Genomic DNA, 27,449 nt, shown 5'->3' with positions numbered 1-27,449 from the left:
GTGTGTGTGTGTGTGCAGACAGTGAGAGTGTGTGTGTGTGTGTGTGTGTGTGTGCACGGAAAGTGAGAGTGTGTGTGTGTGTGTGTGTGTGTGCAGACAGTGAGAGTGTGTGTGTGTGTGTGTGCACGGAAAGTGAGAGTGTGTGTGTGTGTGTGTGTGTCAGCTGATAATCTCTTTGATCTCATTAAGGTGTTAAACTGTAGGTAAAAACCACAACACATGAAGAGACATTCAGAGAGGTGTGTAGTCCTGAGGGTCCCTGTAGACAGACAGGTGGACAGGTGTGTTGTACTGCAGACTGACAGGTGGACAGGTGTGTCGTGGACAGGTGGACAGACACAAAAGGTTCTCTTGCAGCATGAGAAGAAACTGATGGACAGCTGAGGACACAAAGTTCAGGTTACACTCTACCTGTCTCTGTGTCCACCTGTCTCTCTGCCTCAGGTGTGTGGGAGGGACAGGTGAGTGATGTCAGATTACCCAGAGTTCTGCTGTGTGTGTCTCAGAGGACGCCGTTGCCATGGAGGAGCTGGTCAAAAACCTGTCCAAGTGTCAACACATGGGCTGGATGAATGTGATTGGTGAGTTGATGATTGACAGCTGCATCACAACCAGTCAGATCACAGGGACATGAGACAGACACCATATTGTCCACCCAGGACCAGACCGACAAATCTGATTGGCTGTTGAGGATTCGACATTTTATGTTTACCTGTTGTTCACCCTTTGTTTACCTTTTGTTTACCCTATGTCAAAACAACAACTAGCTCCAGACACTTTACCTGCATAACATTGTGTATGTGATCACCCTGCAGCTGCAGTCTGACAGACAGTCTGCAGCTGTCTGTCTCCTGCTGCCGTAGACAGTCTGCAGCTGTCTGTCTCCTGCTGCCGTAGACAGTCTGCAGCTGTCTGTCTCCTGCTGCCGTAGACAGTCTGCAGCTGTCTGTCAGACTTCATGTCAGATTAAAACAGAAGCATCTGTTTCAGGTTAAAGTAAAAATCAGTTTGATTCAGTCTGAATCCAGTTCATCTGTTTGTTTCTGTTAAAAAGAAATAATGTCTGTTTGTGTTGTTATTATTTATGTTGTTGAAACAGACAGCTGCAGACAGCTACAGATAGCTACAGACAGCTGCAGACAGCTACAGATAGCTACAGACAGCTGCAGACAGCTACAGATAGCTACAGACAGCTGCAGACAGCTACAGACAACATGAACATTAAAGATGTATTTATATTAGAAGGTCTATGTTTACAGCAGTGTTTACAGTCAAACATTTTGATGCACCGTAGATTCTGTGTAGACAGTTTGTGTTGGACAGTCTGAAGACATCCTGCAGCAAGTTTGGTGTCAACTGAGCAAAATCTGTGGGTGACAGTTTTTGGTAAAAACAGAGTGACAGACTTCATCATTTGCGCCTCAGTGAAGTGGACTAAAATCTCTTCACATGTTGGTGTAAATTTCAAAGCTGCAGCTTGTACGAATGATTTGTTATGAATTTCCAAACTCTTGAGATTCAGACGGTCTCTGTGGCGCCACTGTCAGGACTGTTGACCTTTGTTTGCAGCAAAGAGGTTTGGGACAGATGTGCAAAGTTTAGTTCATTTTGATGAACGGGAGGTTGGATTTCTTCTGACGAGTCATAATGACATTGAGAAAAACAAGAGGGACCTGCCCCGCCCCAATGTAACATTTCTGAGGTCAACTTCACCAGTACAACCAGTATGACCTCTACGACTATTATGACCAGGATGACCAGTATGACCAGTACGACCAGTATGACCTGTATGACCAGTATGACCAGTACGACTGCTGTTGTGACACATGATGATGTGATTATGTCACAGAGTTGAAGAGCGCCTCCATCCATTGGCTGTCATGTGGTCAGAGGGCGGAGCCTGACATCTGGAGTAAAATGTTCTGCATCCTGTCCGACTCCCAGCTGCTGATGCTCAACAACCTGGAGGTACGAAACCAAACGCAGCCACAGTCTGATCTGAAGCTTCAGACGTCACCTTCAACAAATCAAACGCACCCACAGTCTGATCTGTTTAATAAACATAATAAATTGTAACTTTTAATAAATGATTTTTATGTTTAATAAACTAAATGTTACATTTAATTAACTGATCGTTAACGCTTCTTCTTCCTCTGTTTTCTTTTCTTCCTTTTCTTCTTCAGGTTCATCCTCTGCTGCTGGCGGAGAGGGCGGAGACTTGCACTGTCTGGTTGCTAAGATACACCCTCCATGTGACCTCAGCACCTCCTCGCCCCGCCCACAAAGGTAAGGAGGACATGAGGAGTGGACACAGAGACAGACAGGGACACACGGCTGCAGAGGACACAGAGACAGACAGACAGAGAGACAGTTAACTGCACACACGTGTGGACAGACAGTTAGAGACAGAGAGGGACAGATGATGGACTCTGATGAGTTTGAAGACGGTAAGAAAATCATGTTTTCTGATGAGTGTGTGTATGTTTGTGCGTGTTTGTGTGCATGTGTGTGTGTCTGTGTGTGTGTGTTTTACTGTATTTGTGGGTGTGTGTGTGTGTCTATGTGTGCGTGGGATTAGCTCTTAATCTTTACGACATGACACAATAATAATCTGATAATCTGATATCTGAGGTCAGTCACCATGGCAACCATTCTGACTGCTCCTGTGGTCAGCAGTTCAGTCTGACAGAGCTGACCTCAGTCAGGGTCAAAGGTCAGACACATCAGTCAGGGTCAAAGGTCAGGGTCATCAGTGAGTGTGTGCATGTGCAGACTGTGTGTGTTGTTGGTCGTTCAGCAGAGTGTTGGTGTAGTGTCACATTTCAGTTAGCTCATTAACTCAAAGTTCATCTCAGTCATCTTAAGTACACATTCAAACCTTCACTCTATATATTCAAACTTCAAACTCATTCTATACAATGTTACGTGCTTTTGTGTTTTGCATTGTTACTTTTCCTGACATGCTTCACCTGTGTGTGTGTGTGTGTGTGTGTGTGTGTGTGTGTGTGTGTGTGTGTGTGCGTGTGTGTGTGTGAGTGAGTGTGTGTGTGTGTGTGTGTGTGTGTGTGTGTGTCCTTGTATGTTGCGACATTTGAGCAGTCGTAGCAACATTGATACATATTTTTATTATTATTATTATTATTATAATATTAAACTGTGTTTAAATGTTTGGTGATTTGACTACAAACGCACACATTCAGCTGGTTACCATGGCAACAGCTGTGGAGCTGACATAAAAGAACTACAATCTCTCCCATGATGCTCTCTGTGTGTTCCAGATGTTCCAGAGAGAGGAGTCCGCCGCCAGAGCATGCCCAGTGGCTCCACTGTGGACACGCCCACCGCCAGAGTGACGGTGAGCACGCACACATACACACGCAGACACACACACACACGCAGAGCTGGGATCAGCCTGCTGCTGTTTCCATGGTAACAGGAGCTGAGCTGCTGTCAGCTGGAGATCCGCTGATTGGCTCCATCTTTAGGTCAGACAGGAAGGGTGCAGACTGATGATGTCATGACCCCTTGATGATGTCACGGCGTGCTGCAGACTCCCAGTTTATTCTCGATGGTTGAGACTCGACGAGTGACGCTGGGATCCACCTGATCCTCATCCTCGCCTTCATCACGTCTCCTCAGACAGACGCCGTGACACGTTTTCAGATCAGATCCACGGACAGACTCAGAGCTCTGCAGGACCAGACGTCTCAAACTGAGGGAAAACTTATCTTAAATTATCTAATCTTAGTTTATTTTATCTTAAATTATCTTATCTTATCTTTAATTATCTTGTCTTGTGTTAAATAAAGAAATTACCTGCAGGATTATCAATCTGTCAGACAGCTGAGTAAAACTTTATTCACAGCTCTGCACAGACAGTAGGACGTTATTCACCGTCTCTGAGTGTGAAAAATCTTTTTTTCAACGAATATTAACATTCAGACACATCCGCAGAAACAGTTCCAGCCCGTCTCCATCAGAAAAATAAAATCCAAAATAATTCATCCATGTTTGTCAGCTGGTGTCAAACAACTGGAGTCATGTGACCTAATGTGGAGCCATCAGGGGATCAGCTGGATCTATTGATCCTATCTCGGTTTATTTCTACAGCTCTGACTCTATCCCATAATAATCACCTGTGTGTGATTGAATATTTTCAGTGACTGATCAATAATCAGTGATCTATCATCTGTCCCCCTCAGGGTTTTCTGTCCCGCAGGCTGAAGCAGTCTCTGCGGAGGACTCGCTCTCAGCCCAAACTGAGCCGTCCCGCCAGCGCGAAGATCGACCCGGCAACCTCAGCTGACTCCAGGTAACTGATACAGCACTGATAATCAATCACTGATCAATCAGCTGACTCAACCAGAGTACACATGAACTGTAGTCGTACATTACATGATTATTGGAATATAATTATTGACCGGCTGTAATTATAGGACGACTGTGATCACTGAACAACTGTGATAACTGAACAACTGTGATCACTGAACAACTGTGATCACTGAACAACTGTGATAACTGAACAACTGTGATCACTGAACAACTGTGATAACTGAACAACTGTGATCACTGAACAACTGTGATCACTGAACAACTGTGATAACTGAACAACTGTGATAACTGAACAACTGTGATCACTGGACGACTGTGAAGGGAAGGAGATGAGGAGAGAGGAGAGGAGAGGAGAGGAGGGGAGGGAAGGGGAGGAGATGAGGAGAGAGGAGAGGAGAGGAGAGGAGAGGAGGAGAGGAGAGGAGGGGAGAGGAGAGGAGAGGAGGGAAGGGGAGGAGAGGGGAGGAGGAGGGAGGAGAGGAGAGGAGAGGAGGAGAGGAGAGGAGGGGAGAGGAGAGGAGAGGAGGGAAGGGGAGGAGATGAGGAGAGAGGAGAGGAGAGGAGAGGAGGGGAGGGAAGGGGAGGAGAGAGGAGAGGAGAGGAGAGGAGGAGGAGATGAGGGAGAGAGAGGAGAGGAGAGGAGAGGAGGGGAGGGGAGAGAAGGGGAAGAGATGAGGAGAGAGGAGAGGAGAAGAGAGGAGAGGAGAGGAGAGGAGGAGGGAGGAAGGGAGGGAAGGGAGGAGAGGAGAGGAGGAGGAGAGGAGGAGGAGAGGAGGAGAGGGAGAGGAGGAGGGAGGGGAGGGAGGAGATGAGGAGAGGAGAGGAGAGGAGGAGGAGGAGGAGAGGAGGAGGAGGGAGGGAGGGAGAGAGGGAGAGGAGGAGGAGAGGAGGGAGGAGGAGGGAGGAAGGGGAGGAGATGAGGAGAGAGGAGAGGAGAGGAGAGGAGAGGAGGGAGAGGAGGAGGAGATGAGGAGAGGAGAGGAGAGGAGAGGAGGAGGGGAGGGAGAGGACAGGAGGGGAGGGAGGGGAAGTAGGGCAGCCTCTCTGCAGGGAGGGGCCACTGCTGACAGAGAGGGAGGTCGAGTCACATCGAGAGACAGAGCTGCTGAGTAGCATCGCTAGCACAAAGCTAACAGACAGAGAGACAGACAGAGAGAGACACACAGACAGACACACAGGCAGACAGAGACAGAGAGACAGATATAGACAGTCCGTCTTTAGCCTTGCAACAAAACAGCGTCAGGATCAGAAGGTTCTCCATCTTTCTCCTCCTCCTCCTCCTCCTCCTCCTGCTGCTGCCGAAGGAGAACATGGATCCATAACCCCCCCCTCCCCCTCCTCCTCCTCCTCCTCCTCCTCAGCATTCTCTCAGGATGCTCGGTGAGTATCTGCACTGATCCTCTGCACGCATTAAACAGCCTTTGTCCTCTGAACGTCAACGGGCTGCAGCAAGGGGGGGGTACCTGATTTGCATGACCATACATGCTGCGTTCATGTGTGTGTGTGTGTGTGTGTGTGTGTGTGTGTGTGTGTGTGTGTGTGTGTTAGCTTCAGTCTGCACACAGCTAGTCTGGTCTGTTAGCATGTGGCTAGGCTAGACACACGCTGTTAGCCAAAATGTTCATCTGAACCACGTTAATCAGCACACACACACATGCACGCACACACGCACAGCTCTGTAAGCTGCTAACAATAAGCAGCTCGTTAAGATAATGATGAGAGCTAACGAGCTAACAGAGGGACAACAGATCATTCTGGTCCTTCAGGAGGCTTCAGACGTGTGTGTGTGTGTGTGTGTGTGTGTCAGAGGTCAGCGGTGATCCCCCCGTCGTCAGTATTTTTTGTAATCAGCTGGCTTAATTTGACAGAAAATGTTGATGTGTGTTTTGATGGTCGACTGATTCTTGATAGTGCAGAGTCCAGGGCCCCCGGCAGCTCACCTGGTAAAGCAGGTGCCCCGTGTTCGGAGCCGGCGTCCTGGCCTCAGCAGCTACAGATTGGACGTCAGCCGTCAGTCCTTTGCTGCATGTCGTCCTCTCTCTCGCCTCCTTTGACACTGTAGCTGGTGTTTTCGATGGAGGCAGAAACTAAAAGAATAATCTGTAAACAGCACAGGGTCCCGTTCACACACTGGTGTCTGGGGCTGCCACACCTGACTCAGTAACCAATCACACAGAGAGATCAGCCATCGGGAGCAGTTTGGGGGTCAGTATCTTGCTCAGGGACACTTGGACATGTTGACTGGAGGAGCCGGGGATCGAACCGCTGATATTCTGGTTGGTGGACGCCCCGCTCATCTCCCTAACCTCTAAACCATGTGGCGGGCTGAGACTGTGCACAGATGAAAAGCGAGGCTGTGATGACAAGTCAAGTCAGTTTTATGTATAAAGCCCAATATCATAAATCACAGCATACAACATCCCTCTGACCTTAGACCCTCACATCGACTAAGGAAAAACTCCCCAAAAAAACCTGTAACTGGAGGAAAAAACCCCAGAAAGAGGAGGGATCCCTCTTCAGGATGCACAGATGTGGAGTAGATGTCGTAAATAACAATTAAATTACAGCAATGACATAAAGGAAAGAGAAAGATAGAGAGAGAGGAAGAGGGGGGGGGTGCACAGCAATAATAGTAACAATAACATATATAATAATAGTGATAGACATAAAATTAATGAATGCAATTTATGATATAACAGTCCCATGTGTATATTAATAGAGGAGGCATGACACATAATAATGGCAGTAGAAGTTGGCGTTGAACAGGATCACAGAATCAGTGCAACCAAGACCCACGACAACGGCGCAGCCTCAGACAGGACCACAGCAACAGCACTACCAAGACCACGATCCAGGCGAGCCGAAGGTACAGCATCAGTGCAGCCACAGCACGAGCACGACCAAAGGCAGGATCACAGCATCAGCACAGCCATCACCACGATCCAGGCACAGCCAAGATCGCAGCCAAGATCTGGGAAAACTATGAAAAAAAGGAGCACGAATACTCCGGAGAAGAAGCCGAGTTAGTGTAATGCAGCAGAAAGACATGAGCATTTTCAGATGGAGGGAGCAAGAAAAGGAAAAAGGAGCTCGGTGTATTATAGAAAGTCCCCCGGCAGACTAAACCTATGTCAGCCTAACTAGGGGCTGATCCAAGGCAAGCCTGAGCCAGCCCTAACTATAAGCTTTATCAAAGAGGAGAGCCTGAGCCAGCCCTAACTATAAGCTTTATCAAAGAGGAGAGCCTGAGCCAGCCCTAACTATAAGCTTTATCAAAGAGGAGAGCCTGAGCCAGCCCTAACTATAAGCTTTATCAAAGAGGTTAGCCTGAGCCAGCCCTAACTATAAGCTTTGTCAAAGAGGAAAGTCTCAAGTCTACTCTTAAAAATGGTAACGTGTCTGCCTCGCTGACTGAAACTGGAAGGTGTTTCCATAAAAGAGGAGCGTGGTAGCTAAAGGCTCTGGCTCCCATCCTACTGTTGGAGACTTTAGGAACCACAGTAACTCTGTGTTTTCAGAGCGCAGTGCTCTTGAGGGTCGATAGGGAACTATGAGCTGCGACAGATAGGACGGAGCCTGACCATTCAACGCTTTCTCAGTAAGGAGGAGGATTTTAAATTTGTCAGTAAAATCTTAGTATTGATCTGGAGACGCTGACGTCTCTGGATATCTCACTCATCTGGTTGTTAAAGATCCTGTCAAACTATACCGGGCTCCTACAGTCATGGAAAACCTGGAAAAGTCATGGAATTTCACAATCATGTTTCCCAGGCCTGAAAAAGTCATGGTATGAGTCAAAATCATTGAACATTTTGGAAAAGTCATTGAATTATTGAGTGGTCATTCCAGAGCATGTACTGTCTTGAAAGTTTGATAAAAAGTGTATGAACCCTGTTCAAATGGACAGGAGCTCAGAGGAGAGCCGCTGCTCCTTCATGATTAGGAGGTTCAACATGTGATCTGGATCCTCCTGGTTCCTCCTGTTAGAGGAGGCCCTGAGGACCAGAACACCAGGAGGAATCATAGACCTCAACTGAGGGACACCTGGAAGACTTTGATCAGCCTGCTGATCAAAGTCTGGATAGATAATGGGTGGATGGATGAGGGATGGATGATGGATGGATGGATGGATGATGGATGAAATCTGTGATGGAAACTTGTCTAATGAGTCGGCAGGAAGTCCTTCCTCCCTCCTCACCTCTTGTGATTGGCTGCTGTCTGTGTTTCAGGTGTGTGATGCGGCGGCTGCATTGTGGTAGCCAGGAGTCGTTGCTAAGCACCGGCTGCGTGTCGTCTCTGGAGCTCAGAATGGACCAATCAGTGATCATCAAACCGGTTCACTCGTCCCTCCTGGGACAGGACTACTGCTTCGAGGTGACACACCCAACACGACCTCACGTTACCCTTCTGTGTGTCCCCGGTCATGACCTCTGACCCTGTGTTTTCTAGGTAACCACCACCACGGGAACAAAGTGCTTCTCATGTCGTTCAGCGGCAGAAAGAGATAAATGGATGGAAAACCTGAGACGAGCCGTTCACCCCAACAAGGACAACAGCAGGAGGCTGGAGAACGTCCTGACGGTGTGGGTGATCGAAGCCAAAGACCTGCCCGCCAAGAAACGGTAGGGGGCGCTACGCCCAGTCTGCCTCATAACATTTCGATCATTTAAAAAAAAAAAAAAAAAAAAAAAATAAAAAAAAAAAATCACCAAGGATTTTTAAAGAAAGAAAAATGCTGAAAATGTATAAAGAAAAAAAAGGTCTTTTTTTAATGCTAAAAAATTTTACCCAAACAACATTGCCAACATTTTTTAAACAAATGAAATCAACTTTTTTTCCAATAAAAATCCCTGATTTCTTTGAAAGAAAAAGAATTCCCTTTTTTTTAATCACCAAAAAAATAAAAAGAAATAAATTGCCATTTTCTTTCTTTCAAAATCACCAATTTATTTCAAGGAAAAGAAATCACTTTTTTTTTTTTAAATTGCCAAACAAATTCAATTTTATATGTACTATTGCAAGCTGTGTAGCGACTGCAGTATTTGTACTTCAGGTACTTCTGCGAGCTGTGTCTGGATGACAGTCTGTACGCACGGACTTCATGTAAACTGAAGACGGACAACATATTTTGGGGTGAGCGTTTCGACTTCAGCAGCCTGCCGTCCATCAGCGCTGTCACGCTGCATCTCTACAAAGACACTGACAGGAAGAGGAAGAAGGACAAGAGCAGCTACGTCGGGCTGGTCAACATCCCTGTCGCCATGGTGACGGGCAGACAGCTGGTGGAGAAGTGGTACTCAGTGAGCACGCCCAGTACCAGCCGGGGTAGGCATTCCCAGCCAGTGAATCAAAACTCTCTGTGCAGTAAAAGTACAAACCGGAACCGTAAAGGTGCTTCAAGTGAGATGATGCTCCAGGTGAGATGATGCTCAGGTAACATTCAGGTGTTTCCTGTTTCAGGTAAGTCGTCGGTGCCGACAGTTCGGATCAAAGCTCGCTACCAGAGCATCGTCATCCTGCCAATGGAGCAGTACAAAGAGTTCGCCGAGTACATCAGTTCCAACTACCTGCTGCTCTGCAACACGCTGGAGGCCACCATCAGTCTGAGGGCCAAAGAGGAGCTTGCCGCCGCGCTCGTCCACATTCTGCACAGCACCGGGAAGGCCAAGGTAGCCCCGCCCACTACAATGACCCCACCCCCTACACCATCATGTTGTTCATGGAAATAGAAAAAAGGAACAACAACCCCCCCCCCCAAAAAAAAACATTCCCTATACGTAGATCCAGCTCCACAGTCAGCCCCTCAGAGCCAGCCCCTACAGAACCAGCCTTAAAGAGCCAGCCCCTACAGAACCAGCCTTAAAGAGCCAGCCCCTACAGAACCAGCCTTACAGAACCATCCCCACAGAACCAGCCCCTATAGAACCAGCCCCACAGTCAACCCCACAGAGCCAGCCCTGATTTGGTGATGTTGGTGTTTACAAAATGTAACTCGTGTTCATGAGGTTCCCACTGACGTCATGTGACCTCTGTCCATCCAGAGGGTTTAAATAAAGTTGCTCTTCCTGCAGGACTTCCTGACAGACCTGATGATGTCAGAGGTGGACCGTTGCCGTGACAATGACCAGCTGATCTTTCGAGAGAACACGCTGGCAACAAAAAGCATCGAAGAATACCTGAAGCTGATTGGACAGAAGTACCTGCAGGATGCACTCGGTACACACAACACTACACACAACACTACACAAAACACTACACAAAACACTGCACACTGCACTACACACTGTACACACATTGCACTACTACACACAACACTACACACTGTACATACACATACACACACATTTTAACACTGTGTGTGTGTGTGTGTGTGTATCTGTATGTATATCTGTTTGTGTGTGTGTGTGTTCAGGTGAGTTCATCAAAGCTCTGTATGAGTCTGATGAGAACTGTGAGGTCGACCCATCTCGCTGTGCGACCTCTGACCTCTCGGAGCATCAGGCAAACCTGAGGATGTGCTGCGAGCTCGCCTTCTGCAAGATCCTCGACTCCTACAGGTACACACACACACATACACACACATACACACACTGATACACACACATACACACACTGATACACACTCAGAAACACGCTGATACACACACAGAAACACACACATACACAAACACAAACAGATACACACACTGATACAGCACAGATACACACAGGTACAAACACACTGATATACACAATAATACACACAGTTACACACACTGATACACACAGGTACACACACAGATACAAACACAGGTACACACACTGATAGACTCACATATACACACATACATACACACACAAACAGGTACACACACTGACATACACACACAAATACACACAGAGTTAGGGCTGGGTGATAAACCGATAACAATATTAACCACGATATAACTTTTCCTCGATTGAAATATGAGACGTAGTCCATAAAATGTTAAAACGCATTCTAGTCATGTTTTGACAGACAACACAAACAGCCAATGGTAATAAGAATAGAGCCGCGGAGAACCAAATGCAGTGAAGGACTTTGACTGTAGAACAGCTGAGTGTTTGACAGCCACAGTGCTGAAACAGACACATCTGCAGAGGTGAAAGTGACTTCTTTAGACTTCTACAGACGACTTTGTGTTAGTCAGTCAGTCATTTTCTGTAACTGCTTGTCCTCGTAAGGGTCGCGGGGGGGCTGGAGCCAATCCCAGCTGTCATCGGGCAGAAGGCGGGCCAGACTATCGACACATATAGCCGACACATATAGACAGACAACCAAACACAGTCACAGTCACACCTAAGGGCAATTTAGAGTCACCAATCAACCTGAGCTGCAGGTCTTTGGACTGTGGGAGGAAGCGAAGAGAACCCACGCAGACACGGGGAGAACATGCAAACTCCACACAGAAGGGCCCCCGCCCGGACCAAACCCGCCCCCGCCCGGACCAAACCCTGTTCCAACCAGGGACCCTCTTGCTGCGAGGCAACAGTGCTAACCACAAAGCCACCGCGCCGCCCACTTTGTGTTAGTTTCAGCTTTAATCAGACTTTGGATGAATTATTTAGAAACTCCAGGACGCATCGCTCCGTGTCTCATCCGGCCGCTCGCGCTGAGCTCTCATTATTATTACCAGGGGCAGATGTAATGTTTTGGGGGCCCGGGGCCACAAGCACATGAGCTTATTTTCAGCCTTTCTCTAACTGTGAATGTCGGCAGGCTGTTGGCAGCTATAGGAGAAGTAGGCCGACTCAAAAGTTTTTAAAGTAAAATGTTCAGTTAATGGTGATATTGATTTTAGGTATGAGGCTCGGACCTTTGCTGGGAGGACATTTTAGTAACTGGACCTCTGTGAGTTTTAGTAGAATAGGTCCTCCAGCTGGTGATGCTGTTCTACAGTATATTTGTCATTTTCAATGTCTGACAGAAAATAAATATTTAAACCTAAATGAACCTGATGATATCTTCATATCTCACTGAGGAGTCAAAGGAACCTTTAAGCTCCACAGAAACACTGATTTCATGGATATCCTGATATATATCGATATCAAATGATATGAAAAAAATTATCGTGATAAGACTTTTTCCATATTGCCCAGCCCTACACTGAGTTCACAGTGACATACACACACAAATACACAGAGTACACACTGAATACACACACAGATACACACTGACATACACACTAAAATACACTCAGGGTTCACAATGAAGTACACACTAAATACACACCAAAATACATACAAATACACGCAAATACACACAGAGTACAATCTGAAATACACAAACAAACCCTGTGCACACTACAATACACACTTAAATACATACCTAAATACACAAAGATTACACACAGGGCCCCACACGTCTCTAAGAGTTTAGGACATTTTTATTTTGAATATGACTCCCCACCCACCCACCCCAGGGTGTTCCCGCGGGAGCTGAAGGAGGTGTTTGCATCATGGCGACAAGAGTGCAGTAACCGGGGACGACCAGACATCAGTGAGCGGCTCATCAGCGCCTCATTGTTCCTGCGCTTCCTGTGTCCCGCCGTGATGTCACCGTCGCTGTTCGACCTGATGCAGGAGTACCCCGACGAGCGCTCAGCAAGGACGCTCACGCTCATTGCCAAGGTCATCCAGAACCTCGCAAACTTCAGCAAGTACGTATGCTCTTATTCTGAAGGAGCCGCAGGCTTCTATTCTGATGGAGCCACAGGGCTTTTAATGTGAAGGAGCTACAGGGCTTTTATTCTGGAGGAGCCGCAGGCTTTTATTCTGAAGGAGCTGCAGGTCTTTTATTCTGAAGGAGCTGCAGACTTTTCTCATGAAGGAGCTGCAGGGATTTTATTCAGGAGGAGCCACAGGGCTTTTATTTTGAGGGAGCTGCTGGGCTTTTACTGTGGAGCTATGTACCAGAGCTATGTTTTACCTGTGAGTCTCACCTGTACCCTGTGTGTCTGTCCTGTGCCCCCCCCATATCTGTCCCCTGTGTCCCCTGTGCCCCGTGTCTGTCCCCTGTGTCTGTCCCTGTGTCCCCAGGTTTGGGACAAAGGAGGAGTACATGCTGTTCATGAATGACTTTGTGGAGCGTCAGTGGAGCAGCATGCAGCGTTTCCTGCAGGAGATCTCCAACCCTGACGGTCTGAACCACACGGCTGGCTTTGACGGATACATCGACCTCGGCAGGGAGCTGTCCTCACTGCACACGCTGCTAACCGAGCTCGACCAGGTAACTGCACACCTGCTGACCAGGTAACTGCACACCTGCTGACCAGGTAACTGCAAACCTGTTGACCAAGCTCGACCAGGTTACTGTGGATGGTTTATAAGATGGGGAAGATCTTGTCAAACATCCACTCAGAGTACAATATTAAAGTACAACATATACAGTCAAATATTACATTAATACAACATACAGAGTACAATATTAAAGTACAACATATACAGCAAGATACAGGTAAAGAGTATAGGTGGAGAATATCTAAAAATATATATGAAAAATATAGAAATATAAAATAAGAAAATAAAACAATGACTGTTTTATTTATAAAGATCAAGATCACAAATCACAGTTTGTCTCAGAGGACTTTACAGCAGGCACCATCCGTCTGTGCTCGGATGCTCACAGAGACGCAGAAAACCCCCCCCAAAACAACCCTATAGGTGTGTGTGTGTGTGTTTCAGGTGATAGTGAAAATGATGATTGATCGAATATTGTGCATTTTGGTGCAGTTGTCTATGGTTGGGGTCAGGAAGGAGGGGTCTGGGGGATTTTTTGGGGATTTTCTCTAATTGTGACTCAGCTGTTTGCTGTCGGGACGCTCACACAAGAAAACATGAGCTTTAGAAATGACAAATGTACAAAACTGAATATATGTCTCTGTGTCTCTCTGTGTCTGTGTCTCTCTGTGTGTCTGTGTCTCCATGTATCTCTGTCTGCGTGTCTCCAGTCGTGTCTCTCGAAGCTCGGTCCTCTCCCTCGGATCCTCAGAGACGTGTCGGTGGCTCTGGCTAACCCTGGAGGCGTGGCTAATCCAGGGGGCGTGTCCGTTTCATCACCTGAGCCTCAGCGTGTGGTGTCCCCACCCCCTCTGTCTCCCCCCCCCCTGTCCCCGCCCCTGTCCCCTCCTCTGGCGGCCTGTAATCCATCCATTGGCCTGCAGGGTGGTGTGGGACTGGACGGAGGGTCAGAACCAGTTTGATTGTTTTACTGTTACAGAAACAAAAAAAACGCAGGGTTAATATCCTGAAAACTAACGACACCTGTGTGTGTGTGTGTGTGTGTGTGTGTGTGTGTGTGTGTGTGTGTGTGTGTGTGTGTGTGTGTAGTTTGGTAGATTTCACCAGACTTCCCTCTCCGACTCCAGAGAACAAGGATCTGTTTTTCGTCACGAAGGGATCCAGTCTGCAGCCAGCATCAGGTGACCTTTGACCTTTATCCCACACTTGACCCCTGACCTGAGCCCTCAGGAAGTGCGCTGTGCGAAAGTGTAATTACACCGTTTGAGTCGGACACGTGATGACACTGGACTTTTCCCTGTTTGCTAACATGAGGAAAGAGACGTCTGTAAATCAGTAAATTATTTTTTGTGAGCATCAAAACCTGCAAAACGTCTTCTATCCCTGTCTGGATGTAAACCATCCGGTCTGATAGCATTTGGAAAGTCTAAAAGTTAAACTTTTGTAGATCGCCATTCAAGCTAGCCGAGCCGCTAATGTAGAAGTCGGTTGCTCCGCCAGCGGGAGTTATCCACTCGGCAGCGTTCGGCAGCCGTTCATGCTCTATGGGCCAGTGGATCCGGGTGTTTGTACATTTCTAAACCCAGAAAGAGTTTTCTCTCTTCATGCGCCACAAGCAGCTCTCATAAGAATGAACAAGGCCCTGCCCCCACCGCTGTATCCAGATTTCACTATAATACATCCATGCTGTGACCCCTGACCTCTGACCTCTTCCTGTTCTGCTGATGTCACTTCCTGCAGGCGTGCAGGGCTCTCCGGCGCCGAGCTCGTCGTACTCGGAGCCCAACGAGAACGAGGCGGGCTTTGAAATGACCAACGGGGGCCGGAGGGAGGGGCCCGATCTGACCAATGAGAGCCGCAGTCTGTCTCTGGTTGACCTGCAGGACTCCTCCCCTAGCGACGGCCTTGACGACAGCCAATGGCAGCGCAGGACGGGGCTCCTCCCCCTCTCATTCCAGAACCCTGTGTATCACATGACAACCACGTCACCACGGCAACCGCAGCAACAGCAGACAGACGCCACGCCCTCAGATGGCTCAGCGGGGTCACAGGGAAACGCTGACGACAGAAACGCCATGGCAACCAAACCGGCATTTCTTACCCAGATGTCTGTGGGGCTTGGAGCAGGGGAGAGGGGGGAGAGGATGTCGGCCATGTCGAGCAGCAGCAGTGGCGAGGAATACTCAAGACGAGCGCTGTCCCTGTCCGAGACTCTCACAGGTCAGTCTCACGTCATCGCCACACACAGATTTATTTATTTATTTAACCAGACCCTAGTTAGACCTACATCAGCCTGCCTAGGGGCTGGTCCAAAGCAAGCCTGAGCCAGCCCTAACTATGAGCTTTATCATAGAGGAGAGTCTGAGCCAGCCCTAACTATAAGCTTTATCATAGAAGAGAGTCTGAGCCAGCCCTAACTATAAGCTTTATCATAGAGGAGAGTCTGAGCCAGCCCTAACTATAAGCTTTATCATAGAGGAGAGTCTGAGCCAGCCCTAACTATAAGCTTTATCATAGAGGAGAGTCTGAGCCAGCCCTAACTATAAGCTTAATCTGTCTGAAGTCTGAAGTTTCTGAATCCAGGGAAGGGTTCAGATCTTTGTCTCTGCTGCACGTAGTTTCTCCTGGAGATTTTTAAGGAAAACATTTTTTTTTATTCTTTACATTTGATGGTAACATTTCCCCTTTAAACTATTTTGGGTTTATTTTATTATTTTTTATTTATTTTTGGTGATTTTTTTTTTCTTTAAAATTTGTTAGTGTTTGAGTGATTTTTTGTGACATGATTTGGGCCAGATACCTGATGTATCCTCTGGTTACTATAGCGACAGGCTGGTGGAGCAGCAGTGCTCTCTGGGAATTGTAGTATACCAGCAGACTGACCTGATGATGTCACTGTTGTTGCTCCTCCCCCTCAGGAAGCTCCGCCCCTCCTCGTCAGAGCTCCTCGGGCCCTCAGAGACGCATCGACCAGCCTCCTCCCCCTTCCTCTGCCCCCCCAGGTCCTCCTCGAGGTCGGACACCTCCCAGCATGCTCAGCGGTGGCGGCGGAGGCTCCGGTTACCCTCCTCGCCCCGCCTCTGGCAGCATGATGTCGTCCAGTCCTGATTGGCCGAGCAGCGGCCAATCGCGGCTCAGACAGACATCATCATCATCTAAAGGGGACAGCCCCGAGAAACAGCGACCCGCCGCCAAGGTAACGGGGCCGTTACCATGGTAAACTGTCTTTACTGTTAGTGACGTCATGGTAACTGTGTGTGTGTGTGTGTGTGTGTGTGTGTGTGTGTGTGTGTGTGTGTGTGTGTGTGGTTGTGTGGTTGTGCGTGTGTGTGTGCGTGTTCAGGCGCCGTCTCCCTGTGCGTTGGACCGGACGGCTGCCTGGCTGCTCAACATGAACTCCGCCTCCTCCTACGGCGAGACAGAGGACGATCGTCATGACGACGCCCTTATAGAGAAGGTTAGAGACAATCTGGGTCTGTACTGGTTTCACTGGGTCTATGCTGTGTCTGTACTGTATCTGACGCTCTGTTCGTGTGTGTGTGTGTGTGTGTGTGTGTGTGTGTGTGTGTAGTATCAGCAGGAGATTGCGTTGCTGCAGGAGAAGTTGCGAGTTGCTGCGTTACGTCAGGACGAGTGTGAGGCCCGCCTGCTGGTCCAGGACCAGCAGAACCAGCGCATGCTGCAGGAGTACCAGGTGAGTCCCTGACCTGAGCACCTGGAGTCACCTGACCTCTGTCAAGTATGGTCACGTGATTCTGCTGTGTGTCTCAGGTGCGTCTGGAGGACACAGAGAGCCGACTGAGGAGACTGCAGGACGACAAAGACCTCCAGATGAACAGCATCATCAGCAGGTCTGTCCCACCTGTCTGTCTCTGCCTGTCTGTCTCTGCCTGTCTGTCTGACCTGTCCATCTCTACCGGTCTGTCTCACATGTCTCTGTCTCTCTGCAGGTTGATGGCGGTGGAGGAGGAGCTGAAGAAGGATCACTCTGACATGCAGGCTGTGGTCGACTCCAAACAGAAGATCATCGAGGCTCAGGTAGACGGTCACATGACCCCCCATTGTCCACCTGAGGCCCCTCAGAGCCCTCCCACCCCTGACCTCTGACCTGCCTGTTTGGATCAGGGGTTTGATGTCATTTGTTGGTGAAGATTCTCAGTAACCTTCAGTCCTCTGGAGGACACTGGACTGCACATTTGAATTCACACCATAAAGAGTTAAATCTCACAGATCAGCTGATTCAGCTCTGTCTGTCTCTCCTACATGTCCCTGTCTCCTGTCTGTCTGTTTCTTATACATGTCTCTGTCTCTCTGTCTGTCTCTATTCTGTCCATGTCTCCTGTGTCTCTCCTGTGTGTCTCTCTCCTGACTGTTTCTCTCCGCTCTGTCTCTCTCCTGTCTCTCCTGTCCGTCTCTCTCCTGTTTGTCACTCCTACATGTCTCTCTCCCCTGTGTGTCTCTCCTGTCCGTCTCTCCCCTGTCTGTCTGTCCTGTCTGTCTCTCTCCTCTCTGTCTCTCTCTTGTTTGTCTCTCTTTTCTCTCGCTCCTATCTGTCTCTCTCTTCTGTCCATCTCTCTCTTGTCTGTCTGTCCGTCACACAGGAGAAGAGGATTGCGAGTTTGGACGCCGCTAACAGTCGTCTGATGGCGGCGCTGACTCAACTGAAGGAGCGTTACGCTGTGACATCACAGAGGAACGGCCTGTCTCCTAGCAACACGTCGTCTCTGCAGATCACAGAGAACGGAGAGTTTCGCAACTCCGGCAACTGTTGAGCGCTGCACTCTGATTGGCTCTGACCCGTTAACCACAGATCTGACCTCCGACCCGACTCTGCCCCCTCACTTCCTGTTTTTGTTTTGCATGTTTGACATCATATCGTTTTTCCTTTTGGTACTTCCTGTTGAGAGCCAGAAACTTCCAACAGCAAAACTGCACGTCTATGCTCAACTCCACCCGTACATGGCTCTGGTTTAACTGGTTTAAAGGGATCAACTCCACCCGTACATGGCTCTGGTTTAACTGGTTTAAAGGGATCAACTCCACCCGTACATGGCTCTGGCCTAACTGGTTTAACTGGATCAAGTCCACCTGTTCATGGTTCTGGTCTAACTGATTTCACTGGATCAACTCCACCTGTACATGGCTCTGGTTTAACTGGTTTAACTGGATCAACTCCACACATATATGGCTCTGGTTTAACTGGTTTATGTGGAACAACTCCATCTGTACGTGGCTGTGGTTTAACTGGTTGAACCAGATCATCTCCACCTGCACATGACCCTGGTTTAACTGGGACAACTCTACACGTATATGGCTCGGGTTTAACTGGTTTAACTGGGACAAATCCTCCTGTAGATGGCTCTGGTTTCAACTGGTCTGACTGGAACAACTCTGGCTCTGTGTAAATCGCAGTGACTCCAGCCATATATGGCTCTGGTCCAGTCATTCTGAATCTTTGGTGTACAAAGCTCTACTCTGATTGGACAAAATTGAACAACTGCTTCACAAGGCTCTGGATCAATCGTGCACTCTCATATGGTGTCAGTACAGTTGGACCAACTCTGTAACTGTAGGTATATATGGCTCTGGTATGACTGGAGTAACTGTAGGTATATATGGCTCTGGTATGACTGGAGTAACTGTAGCCATATATGGCTGTGGTATGACTGGAGTGACTGTAGCCATATATGGCTGTGGTATGACTGGAGTGACTGTAGCCATATATGGCTGTGGTATGACTGGAGTGACTGTAGCCATATATGGCTCTTGTAAACTGGAGTAACTGAAGCCAGATATGACTTTGGTATAACTGGAGTAACAGCAGCCATACATGGCTCTGGTATGACTGGAGTGACTGTAGCCATATATTACCCTGGTAGGACTGGAGTAACTGTAGCCATTTATGGCTGTGGTCTGGCTGGACTACCTGGATCAGCTGTGTGTGTATATGGCTCTGGTCTGAATGGAATGATCCAGTGTTTCCAGCTTTGGGCCAAGCGTTGTAACTCTGTCTGTATATGGCTCTGGTGTTTAGATGAAAAAAGTTAAACTTTATTTAAAGAGACGACATGTCGACAGTTTGAATATATTCCTTGTTTTTTAGGCTCTTTGTGTTTAGATTTTGTCTTAAAAGAGCAGTGCGACACTTTTGTCTGGACCGTGAAAGCCAGACCCACATCAGGTCCAGGTTAGCCTAGCTTAGCACAAAGACTGGGAGCAGCTCCATGTGTTGGCCACTCTGGGCTTCCGCAGCTCTGAGAGAGTTTGACGTTAGTTTGTGTTTCAGAGAATTTACTGATTTTAATGTAAACAACAGATTTTATTGTAAACAGTAAAAACTTTAAATTGTGATAAATAGTTTGTGAACACACACGTCTGCTCGTGCACAGACTCAACTCTGCTGGACTTGACTGGACTGGACTGTACTGGACACTGTTGCTATCCATTGGACTCTGATGGACTCGACTGGACTCTGCAGGACTGCACTGGACACTGCTGGTCTGTACCGGACTCTGCTGGATTGCACCAGACTCGGCTGGACTGTAGTTGACTCTGCTGAACTGCACTGGACTGTGCTGGACACTGTTGCTATCTACTGGACTCTGCTGGACTGTACTGGACTCGGCTGGACCCTGCAGGGCTGCACTGGACTCTGCTGGTTTGTACAGGACTCTGCTGGATTGCACTGGACTGGGCTGGACTGTATTGGACTCGGCTAGACTGTGGTTGACTCGTCTGGACTGTACTGGACTGTGCTGGACTCTGCTGTGTTCACTGTGGCTTCTGTCGTTTCTTCTGTTGTTGTTATTTATCTTCTGTATTTATAAACAGATGCTCCAATAAACTATGACACCATCACACTGTTGCCATGGCGATGACTGACAGCTTTATTTATTTATCGAGCCTCAGGTGTAAACAGGATATGATGTCACTAAATCACAGGCTGGCGGCGGCGTGCTGCAGCGGGTCGGTGGTCCCGTATTCATGGTTTCAGCCCAGGAACCAGCCGCTGAAGGTCGGTGGTTCAAACCCCTGCTTCACCGTCACTGTCGGAGTGCGAGGGTCCCTGCCGGCCGGGTCGCTCTCTAGGTAACGGACCGCTACACGCACAGGTAAGCTACAGGTCAGCTTCAACTTCATGTCTTACAGAACAACTTCCTGTCTATCAGAACAACTTCCTGTCTATCAGAACAACTTCCTGTGTCTCACCTGACGCAGCTGCCTCCGTCTTCTCCTCCTCACGAGCCTCATTTCCGATCCAAACAAACACCTGCAGGAAGACACAGGAAGTGAGGAAACAGAGAAGTGGAAGGAGGGACATGTTACCATTGTGATGGCAGAAGACTCACCTGGTCCCAGGTATCTAAGATCATGACATCATCAGGGGCGAGGTCATCCTGCGTCAGCTCACCTGGAACTTCCTCCATCTGAACACACAGGTAATCATTACATCATCATCAGGTTACGATTACATCATCATCAGGTAACGATTACATCATAAAATCTTAAAATAAATGTTTTATTAACAAAGTCCCCAAAAACGTAAGAAAGAATTTCACCGAAATGTTTTAAAAATGTTAAAAATTTTTGAAGAAAAACAAAATATCTGCAGAATATTTTCTTTACAAATTCCCCCAAAAATGAATGAAAAGAAAGCAGCAAAATGTTTTCTTTTAAAAAAAAGTTTTGAAGAAAAAATAAATGTAATAAATTGTAAAAATAAATTGGCAGCAAATTTTTAAGAAAAACAAACAAAAAAAAAATCACTAAAATGTTTTGTAAAAATCTGTGAAGAAAAAGGAAAAAAACGCGTTTCTTTACAAATCACCAAATTTTTTTGTTAAAAATTGGCCGAACATTTTAAAGAAAAAATGACCCGGCGGAGGGACAGACCAGGAAGGTCCCGGTCTTGTTGGAGCAGGCGAACAGCCGCGGAGGACGAGCCTCCATGCTGGTCTTCAGCCGGGGCGAGCGACAGTACTCCTGCTGCCCCCCCAATGCATCCCAGAATGCACCTGTAACACAGAGACACACTGATGTCAGCTGATCGGAGTCCACCAGGGACAGACCGCAGATCCTGCCCCCTCACCTGCCTCCTCGCCCTCCTCCAGCAGGGCGGGGCTCACATGCAGGAGATCTGCCAGCTTCTCCGCCCCCTGGACCTCAGCCTCGCTGCTGCCCCGCCCCCTCCACATCCAGGACCCGCCAGACGAGATCAGCAGGAGGACGTCATTGGAATTCAGACTGGACGAGGACACGTCCACCTGAGGAGGACACAGCAGAAGACACTGGACTTAACACCTGACTATAACCGGACTAGCTGTGGTGTGATCCTGATCCAGTCTCTGTTCATCAGGTTCTGGATCCTGTCTCAGGTTCTGGTTTCTGGTGTCTCACCTCCACGGCTCTGCAGTCTCCTGCTGGATTGGCTCTGACCTGAAACAGGCGGGTTTCTGCTGCCTCTGATTGGCCCCCCTCTCTGGAAGTCCCGCCCTTGTGCACCACCATTGGCTGTCCTTTAAACAGGCTGAGGAGGTGGGCGGGCTCTTTGCCCTGAACCACTCGCACCTGCAGGCGGAGTCACATGATCCAGTAAAGAAACCAGTAAGAGAGCTGCTCCCAGAGCTCCCAGTGCTCCCACTACTCCCACAGCTCCCACAGCTCCCACAGCTCCCAGATCTCCCTCTGCTCCCCCTGCTCCCTCTGCTCCCTCTGTACCTGTACAGCCCCCCCTCCCAGTTCATCATCCAGCTGGACAGCCAAGATGGCGGACGCTCCGACTTCGTCCTGGCTGGACTCCGCCCCCTGCCTGATCACAGACACTGAGTGTTAAAAACAGTCTGAATTACATTAATAAACAATAATAATAATAATAACATTTGTATATTTATTTCAATATTAATGATTATAATGATTTAAATCACACGACTGATCAGTCTATTATCATGTTGCTATGGCAACAGCTTTGGTCCTGGTGGACTTCCTGTCCGCTGCTGATCATGTGACTCACCAGATGTAGATGAGGTCACCCTGCCTGTTGTCATGGTGATAGTGATACTGGATGATGTAACTGTCTCCTCCAAAAAACTGACCAAAAAAACCTGAATCCACCAAAACCCTCTGAGACCCCTCAACACGCCAGACCTGCAGAGGACAGACACAGACACAGACAGACAAGACAGAGAGACATTTTAGGTTGAGGAGGATGAAATAACGGAGAAGTACTGTGAGGACATTAAACACATCGAGACATGTGGACAGACAGACTCGTCCACTGATTTCACTGATGTTATATTTCATTTAAGATCACTGACTCGTTCTGTCCTGACATGTCTCGTGTCTTTCTGGAACCACGCTGTCCCCATGTCCTCCACTGGTTCAGAGACACAGAGGACATGAAGACAGAGGACAGACAGAAGACTGTCTCTATCAGTCTCTGTGTGTAACAGTGAGCCTGAATTAGTCTCAGCAGGTCCCTCACCTGTCTCTCTCACCTGTCTGTCTCACTTGTCTCTCTCACCTGTTTGTCTCCGTCCCCTGCGTCCACCATCCCATGCTGTGCTGCCATGGCCTCTGATTGGTGGAGCTTCGATACATCAAAGGGAACCTGTCCAATCAGAGGAGAGGGATCACTGAGACCAGTTCTCTGAACCAGAACCTTGTCCGGGTCCTGGTCCTGGTCCAGGTCCAGGTCATGGGGTTTACCTTCTCTATCCTGGCGATCTGATTGGACACGTATGCGGTTCCCATGCCGACTGTGTCCTCGGCATCTCTCCAGTCTCTGAAGAACTGAGTGAAGAGCGGAGTCTCTCCGAGCTCAGGGAGGACCTGGACCTGAGGGGGACAACCAGAGGACACAGTCACATGATCTGTGTGTGTGTGTGTGTGTGTGTGTGTGTGTGTGTGTATCTCTGTGTGTGTGTGTGTGTGTGTGTGTATGTGTGTGTGTGTGTGTACCTCTGTGTGTGTGTGTATGTGTACCTGTGTGTGTGTGTGTGTGTGCGTGTGTGTGTGTGTGTGTGTGTGCGTGTGTACCTGTGTGTACGTGTGTGTGTGTGTGTGTGTGTACCTGTGTGTGTGTGTGTACCTGTGTGTGTGTGTGTGTGTGTGTGTGTGTGTGTGTGTGTGTGTGTGTGTGTACCTGTGTGTGTGTGTGTGTGTGTGTGTGTGTGTACCTGTGTGTAGGTGTGTATGTGTGTGTATGTGTGTACCTGTGTGTGTGTGTGTACCTGTGTGTGTGTGTGTGTGTGCGTGTGTACCTGTGTGTGTGTGTGTGTGTGTGTGTGTGTGTGCGTGTGTACCTGTGTGTGTGTGTGTGTGTGTGTGTGTGTGTGTGTGTATGTGTGTACCTGTGTGTGTGTTGGATAGTTCATCTTGTTGATGAATCTCTCTGCGCTCTTCAGAGCAGCATGACGCTCCTCAGTGTTCGCATCCTTACCTGCACGCACACACACACACACACACACACACACACACACACACACAGATGATGAGCACATAGAGCCGTCAGGTGTGTTCTCCGTGGATGGATTATATACAGTCTGGATACGGCGTTGGGGGCGGGGCCTGTTCATTCCTCAGAGCTGCTCAGCACATGAAGCTGAAAAATCTCTTTTTACAATAAAATACTTGAATCTACCACCTACAGAGCAGCTGAGTAAACCGCAGTGTACCTGAGCGTACCTGAGCGTACCTGAGCGTACCAAAGAGAACCCGAGTGTACCTGAGCGTACCTGAGCGTACCAAAGAGAACCCGAGTGTACCTGAGCGTACCTGAGCGTACCAAAGAGAACCTGAGTGTACCTGAGTAAACCTGAGTGTTCTGCCAGCAGATTACTGACTTCTGGATTAGCTGAACACCTACACAGGTAAACCAGCACTCCCTCTCATCAACCAGTCAGGTTACAGACTACACCTCCTCAGTCTTACTGGTCTCAGACCGGTCTGAGACCAGTAAGACTGGTCCCTGAGACCAGTCTTACTGGTCTCAAACTGGTCTTAATGTTTGGACCTTTCCAGACGAAGATGACTCCGTTGGCTCCATTGTCAAGAATGAAACACTCAGTGGACTGCAAAGCATTCTGGGAGAACGGGTTGTGCTCTGCTACCATGGTAACCTCGATGTCCCCATCAGCGTTGGACACCTGGGGGAAAGGTAAATGGACAGGTGAGGACTTCCTGCTGCTACTTCACAATAAAAGCCTTCCAGAAACACTTCCATCAGGACGTCCCCATGGCGACGCCTGTGTGAATGTTACCCTGTAGAGCCGCGCCAACTTCCTGTTGGAGGCGTCTATCTTGGCGTCTTCGCTGTGAGCGTCAGGAAGCTCCGGCTTCTCCCCCAGGACCTGAGCACAGAGGTCAAAGGTCAACAGGTGTTTTCATTTTTATTAATTTTTTTAAGACAGTTTTACATGTTTTCTTTAAAAGGTTTTCTAGATCTTTTTTTGTCATTTTTATAGAAAATTATTTTTTGTCTGTTTGTTTTTATAATTTTTTAAAGCATATTTTACTAGAAAAAAAGAAAAAAAACCCAAACTGAAATCACTGGATTAGGGTCAGAGGGCGTGTCCGGTCATGTGATCTGCTGGTGACATCACCTGCAACATCCTCTCTGGCTCCTCCCCCTCATTACAGAGCAGCAGCTGGCCCCGCCCACATCGCTCGTTGTCACGGATACCCTTTGACACCTGTCAGCCAATCAGCCAGTCAGTCACATGTGACCACATGATCATAATGATGATGTCATCACTCACCATGGTGGCCTTTAGCTTCTCAAAGTGGTTACTATGGCAACCAGACCATTGGATGATTTCCTGTAAGAGAGAGAGAGACAGGTGAGGACTGTCTGTCTGTCCCACCTGTCCAACCTGTGTCACCTGCCCGACCTGTCTTACCTGATTTCACCTGTCCAACTTGTCTCACCTGGCCCACCTGTCCCACCTGTCTCACCTGTCCCAGATCCAAGATGAAGCTGTCTCCTTGGTTGAAGCTGTCCCAGCTGACAGTGACCTCCGTTGCCCTGACGACACGTCGACCTTTGACCTGCAGCAGCCTCTGAACCTGCACGTCATTGGTCACCACGTGTTTAAATCCTGAGGCCACGCCCCCTTTCTGTGTGAGAGGAAGTGATGTCATCAAGAGGAGCTCTGTGTACCTGAACTGCAGTAGAAGTCATATATCTGTGTATTTGTACTCACCATATACTTCAGTCCGGTCTTGAAGTACCCGCTGAAGGTACTAGACTCATGGTCCTGGACCTCCCGGTACTGGATCGGCGCCCCCTCCAGGAAGTCGTCCATCTGTATTGTAAATATGGCCGCCGCCGCGCTCTCGTCCTGAGAGCACTCTGACCCTGTAGGCAACCGGCCAATCAGAGACAAGAACCACCACCACAGACACCCACCCGCTTCTGAGCGAAGGCTCTGCTGCTGCAGGTGTAGTACTAGTATCTGATGTGTTGCAGTATTAGTACATGTTATACTGCAGTACCTTGCACAGACCGTAGTGGGTGCTGGATCCAAGAAAAACCAAAATGTGAAAAAATAGAGGTCCGCACAGCAGGGAGCTCCCCTGAAAGGATTTCATTCTGCTGACACTGAGTTCAGCTGTTCTGCTGAGTCAGCGTTTTTAAGACGGTGACGGTGAGTCTGAGGAAGAGCGTTTTTAGCTCGAAACATCACTTATTTTCTGCAGAATAAAATAAATTAAGATGAGCTCCCTGTGGTGCAGACCTCTATTTTTTCATGTACTGCAGTACCTTGCCAGTAGTGCAGGTTGTACCGCAGGGTTCCTAAGCGGTTCTCGGTGCTCCGGAGAACCACGTAAGCGTCTCCGCTGTAGAACCCTCCGTACAAACTCTCAGGGACAGGAACCAGCTCCATGTTCTCCACCCGCCACACCTGAAGCCCCGCCTTCTGACCCGCACGCTCAAACTCTGGATGGAACACCATGATGTCACCTGCAGGGGGTGGAGCCAAAAACACCTGAACACAATGACTGCAGGCGCAGGTGCTTCCAATTAACAACGAAGGTTGTACAAAATTTTTAGCAACTTTTAACCAAATTTGTGCTAAATTTTTATTAGTTTGAACTAAATTTGAACTAGACTTGGACTAATTTTTTTTTTTTACTAGATTCGTAGTAAATTTTAACTAAATTTGGACTAAATCTGAGCTCGTGTGTTTTCTGCTGTTGGAGTTAAAGGAGCTCACTGATCACATTTTATTGGAGTTGTTTAATTGCATGTAACTATGATTAACTGATTGCTTGATTGATTTGAAAATTGAATCATGACAGTTTGGATTAAATGATGACGTTTTGATAAATTTAGTCTTGTGTCTGATCAGACTGACGTGTTGCTTCAGGAAAAGGAAGTAAAAAAAACTTTTCAGAGGGAACTTTTTTCTTAAAAATGTAAAGAGCTTTTAGTTTCTTCTTCAGACGTTTTCTGTTTTGTTGTTTTACAAACTTAAATCAACAAAAGTCACTTTAGTCATCCATCCATCCATTCTTTCTCTCTTTCATCCATCCATTGATCGGTGGAGGGAAAGGGAAAAGTTTGGTGTTGATGTAGAAACAGCGGAGAGAAGCAGGAAGTGACTCACCTGGTCAGACGGACGTTCGCGGTTTTCAGAGAATCTGAGAAAACAAAAATATGAACGAGCACAAAGTGAGCGCACGAAGGGTTAATGAAAACCAGAGAGAATCAGGAGGTGAAGGAGTGAAGAGACTCACTGTCTGTTCAGCCGAAGACAAACAGAGACAGAAGCTGACCTGAGACAGGAAGGAGGACAGAGAGGGGGGAGGGGCTGCAGGTAACTGTACCTGGCCCCCCCCGTGCCACACCCAGTTGAAAC

General features: G+C 48.1%; 2 protein-coding genes across 4 annotated transcripts; one reads left to right on the top strand and one right to left on the bottom strand.

Annotated features, from left to right (window-relative positions):
• The first annotated feature begins 362 nt into the window (after positions 1–362).
• LOC121938928 (disabled homolog 2-interacting protein-like) lies at positions 363–20,448 on the top strand. 3 transcript variants are annotated; one of them, XM_088076162.1, is made up of 22 exons: positions 363–581; positions 1,850–1,968; positions 2,184–2,286; positions 3,279–3,355; positions 4,203–4,312; positions 8,562–8,706; positions 8,782–8,954; positions 9,386–9,657; positions 9,793–10,001; positions 10,404–10,548; positions 10,745–10,889; positions 12,774–13,010; positions 13,390–13,579; positions 14,301–14,536; positions 14,680–14,771; positions 15,331–15,810; positions 16,509–16,786; positions 16,934–17,047; positions 17,162–17,284; positions 17,362–17,441; positions 17,541–17,628; positions 18,192–20,448. In XM_088076162.1, exons 1-22 carry the CDS (start codon positions 521–523, stop codon positions 18,360–18,362), a joined length of 3,648 nt encoding a protein of 1,215 aa, XP_087932288.1. In that variant the 5' UTR covers positions 363–520; the 3' UTR covers positions 18,363–20,448. The 3 variants fall into 3 exon arrangements, with proteins under 3 accessions (XP_087932288.1, XP_087932289.1, XP_087932290.1); XM_088076163.1 differs by lacking the exons at positions 363–581; positions 1,850–1,968; positions 2,184–2,286 and adding an exon at positions 2,381–2,447; XM_088076164.1 differs by lacking the exons at positions 363–581; positions 1,850–1,968; positions 2,184–2,286; positions 3,279–3,355; positions 4,203–4,312 and adding an exon at positions 5,365–5,712.
• On the bottom strand, positions 20,449–27,449 carry LOC121966579 (gelsolin-like). Its single transcript, XM_088076169.1, has 20 exons — positions 27,328–27,449; positions 27,198–27,231; positions 26,351–26,551; positions 25,791–25,945; positions 25,543–25,704; positions 25,347–25,406; positions 25,191–25,280; positions 24,849–24,938; positions 24,602–24,734; positions 23,940–24,028; positions 23,296–23,424; positions 23,111–23,197; positions 22,601–22,734; positions 22,309–22,399; positions 21,988–22,158; positions 21,680–21,854; positions 21,484–21,605; positions 20,940–21,017; positions 20,800–20,860; positions 20,449–20,690 (listed from the first exon to the last, which is right to left on the bottom strand). The coding sequence occupies exons 3-20, from the start codon at positions 26,541–26,543 to the stop codon at positions 20,581–20,583; spliced, it is 2,130 nt and encodes a 709-aa protein (XP_087932295.1). The 5' UTR covers positions 26,544–26,551; positions 27,198–27,231; positions 27,328–27,449; the 3' UTR covers positions 20,449–20,580.

The sequence above is a fragment of the Plectropomus leopardus genome, chromosome 4 (genome assembly GCF_026936395.1).
Source record: "Plectropomus leopardus strain MGB_pleo_1.0 chromosome 4, ASM2693639v1, whole genome shotgun sequence".
NCBI classification, from domain to species: domain Eukaryota; kingdom Metazoa; phylum Chordata; class Actinopteri; order Perciformes; family Serranidae; genus Plectropomus; species Plectropomus leopardus.
This window is presented reverse-complemented; position numbering and strand designations above follow the sequence as displayed.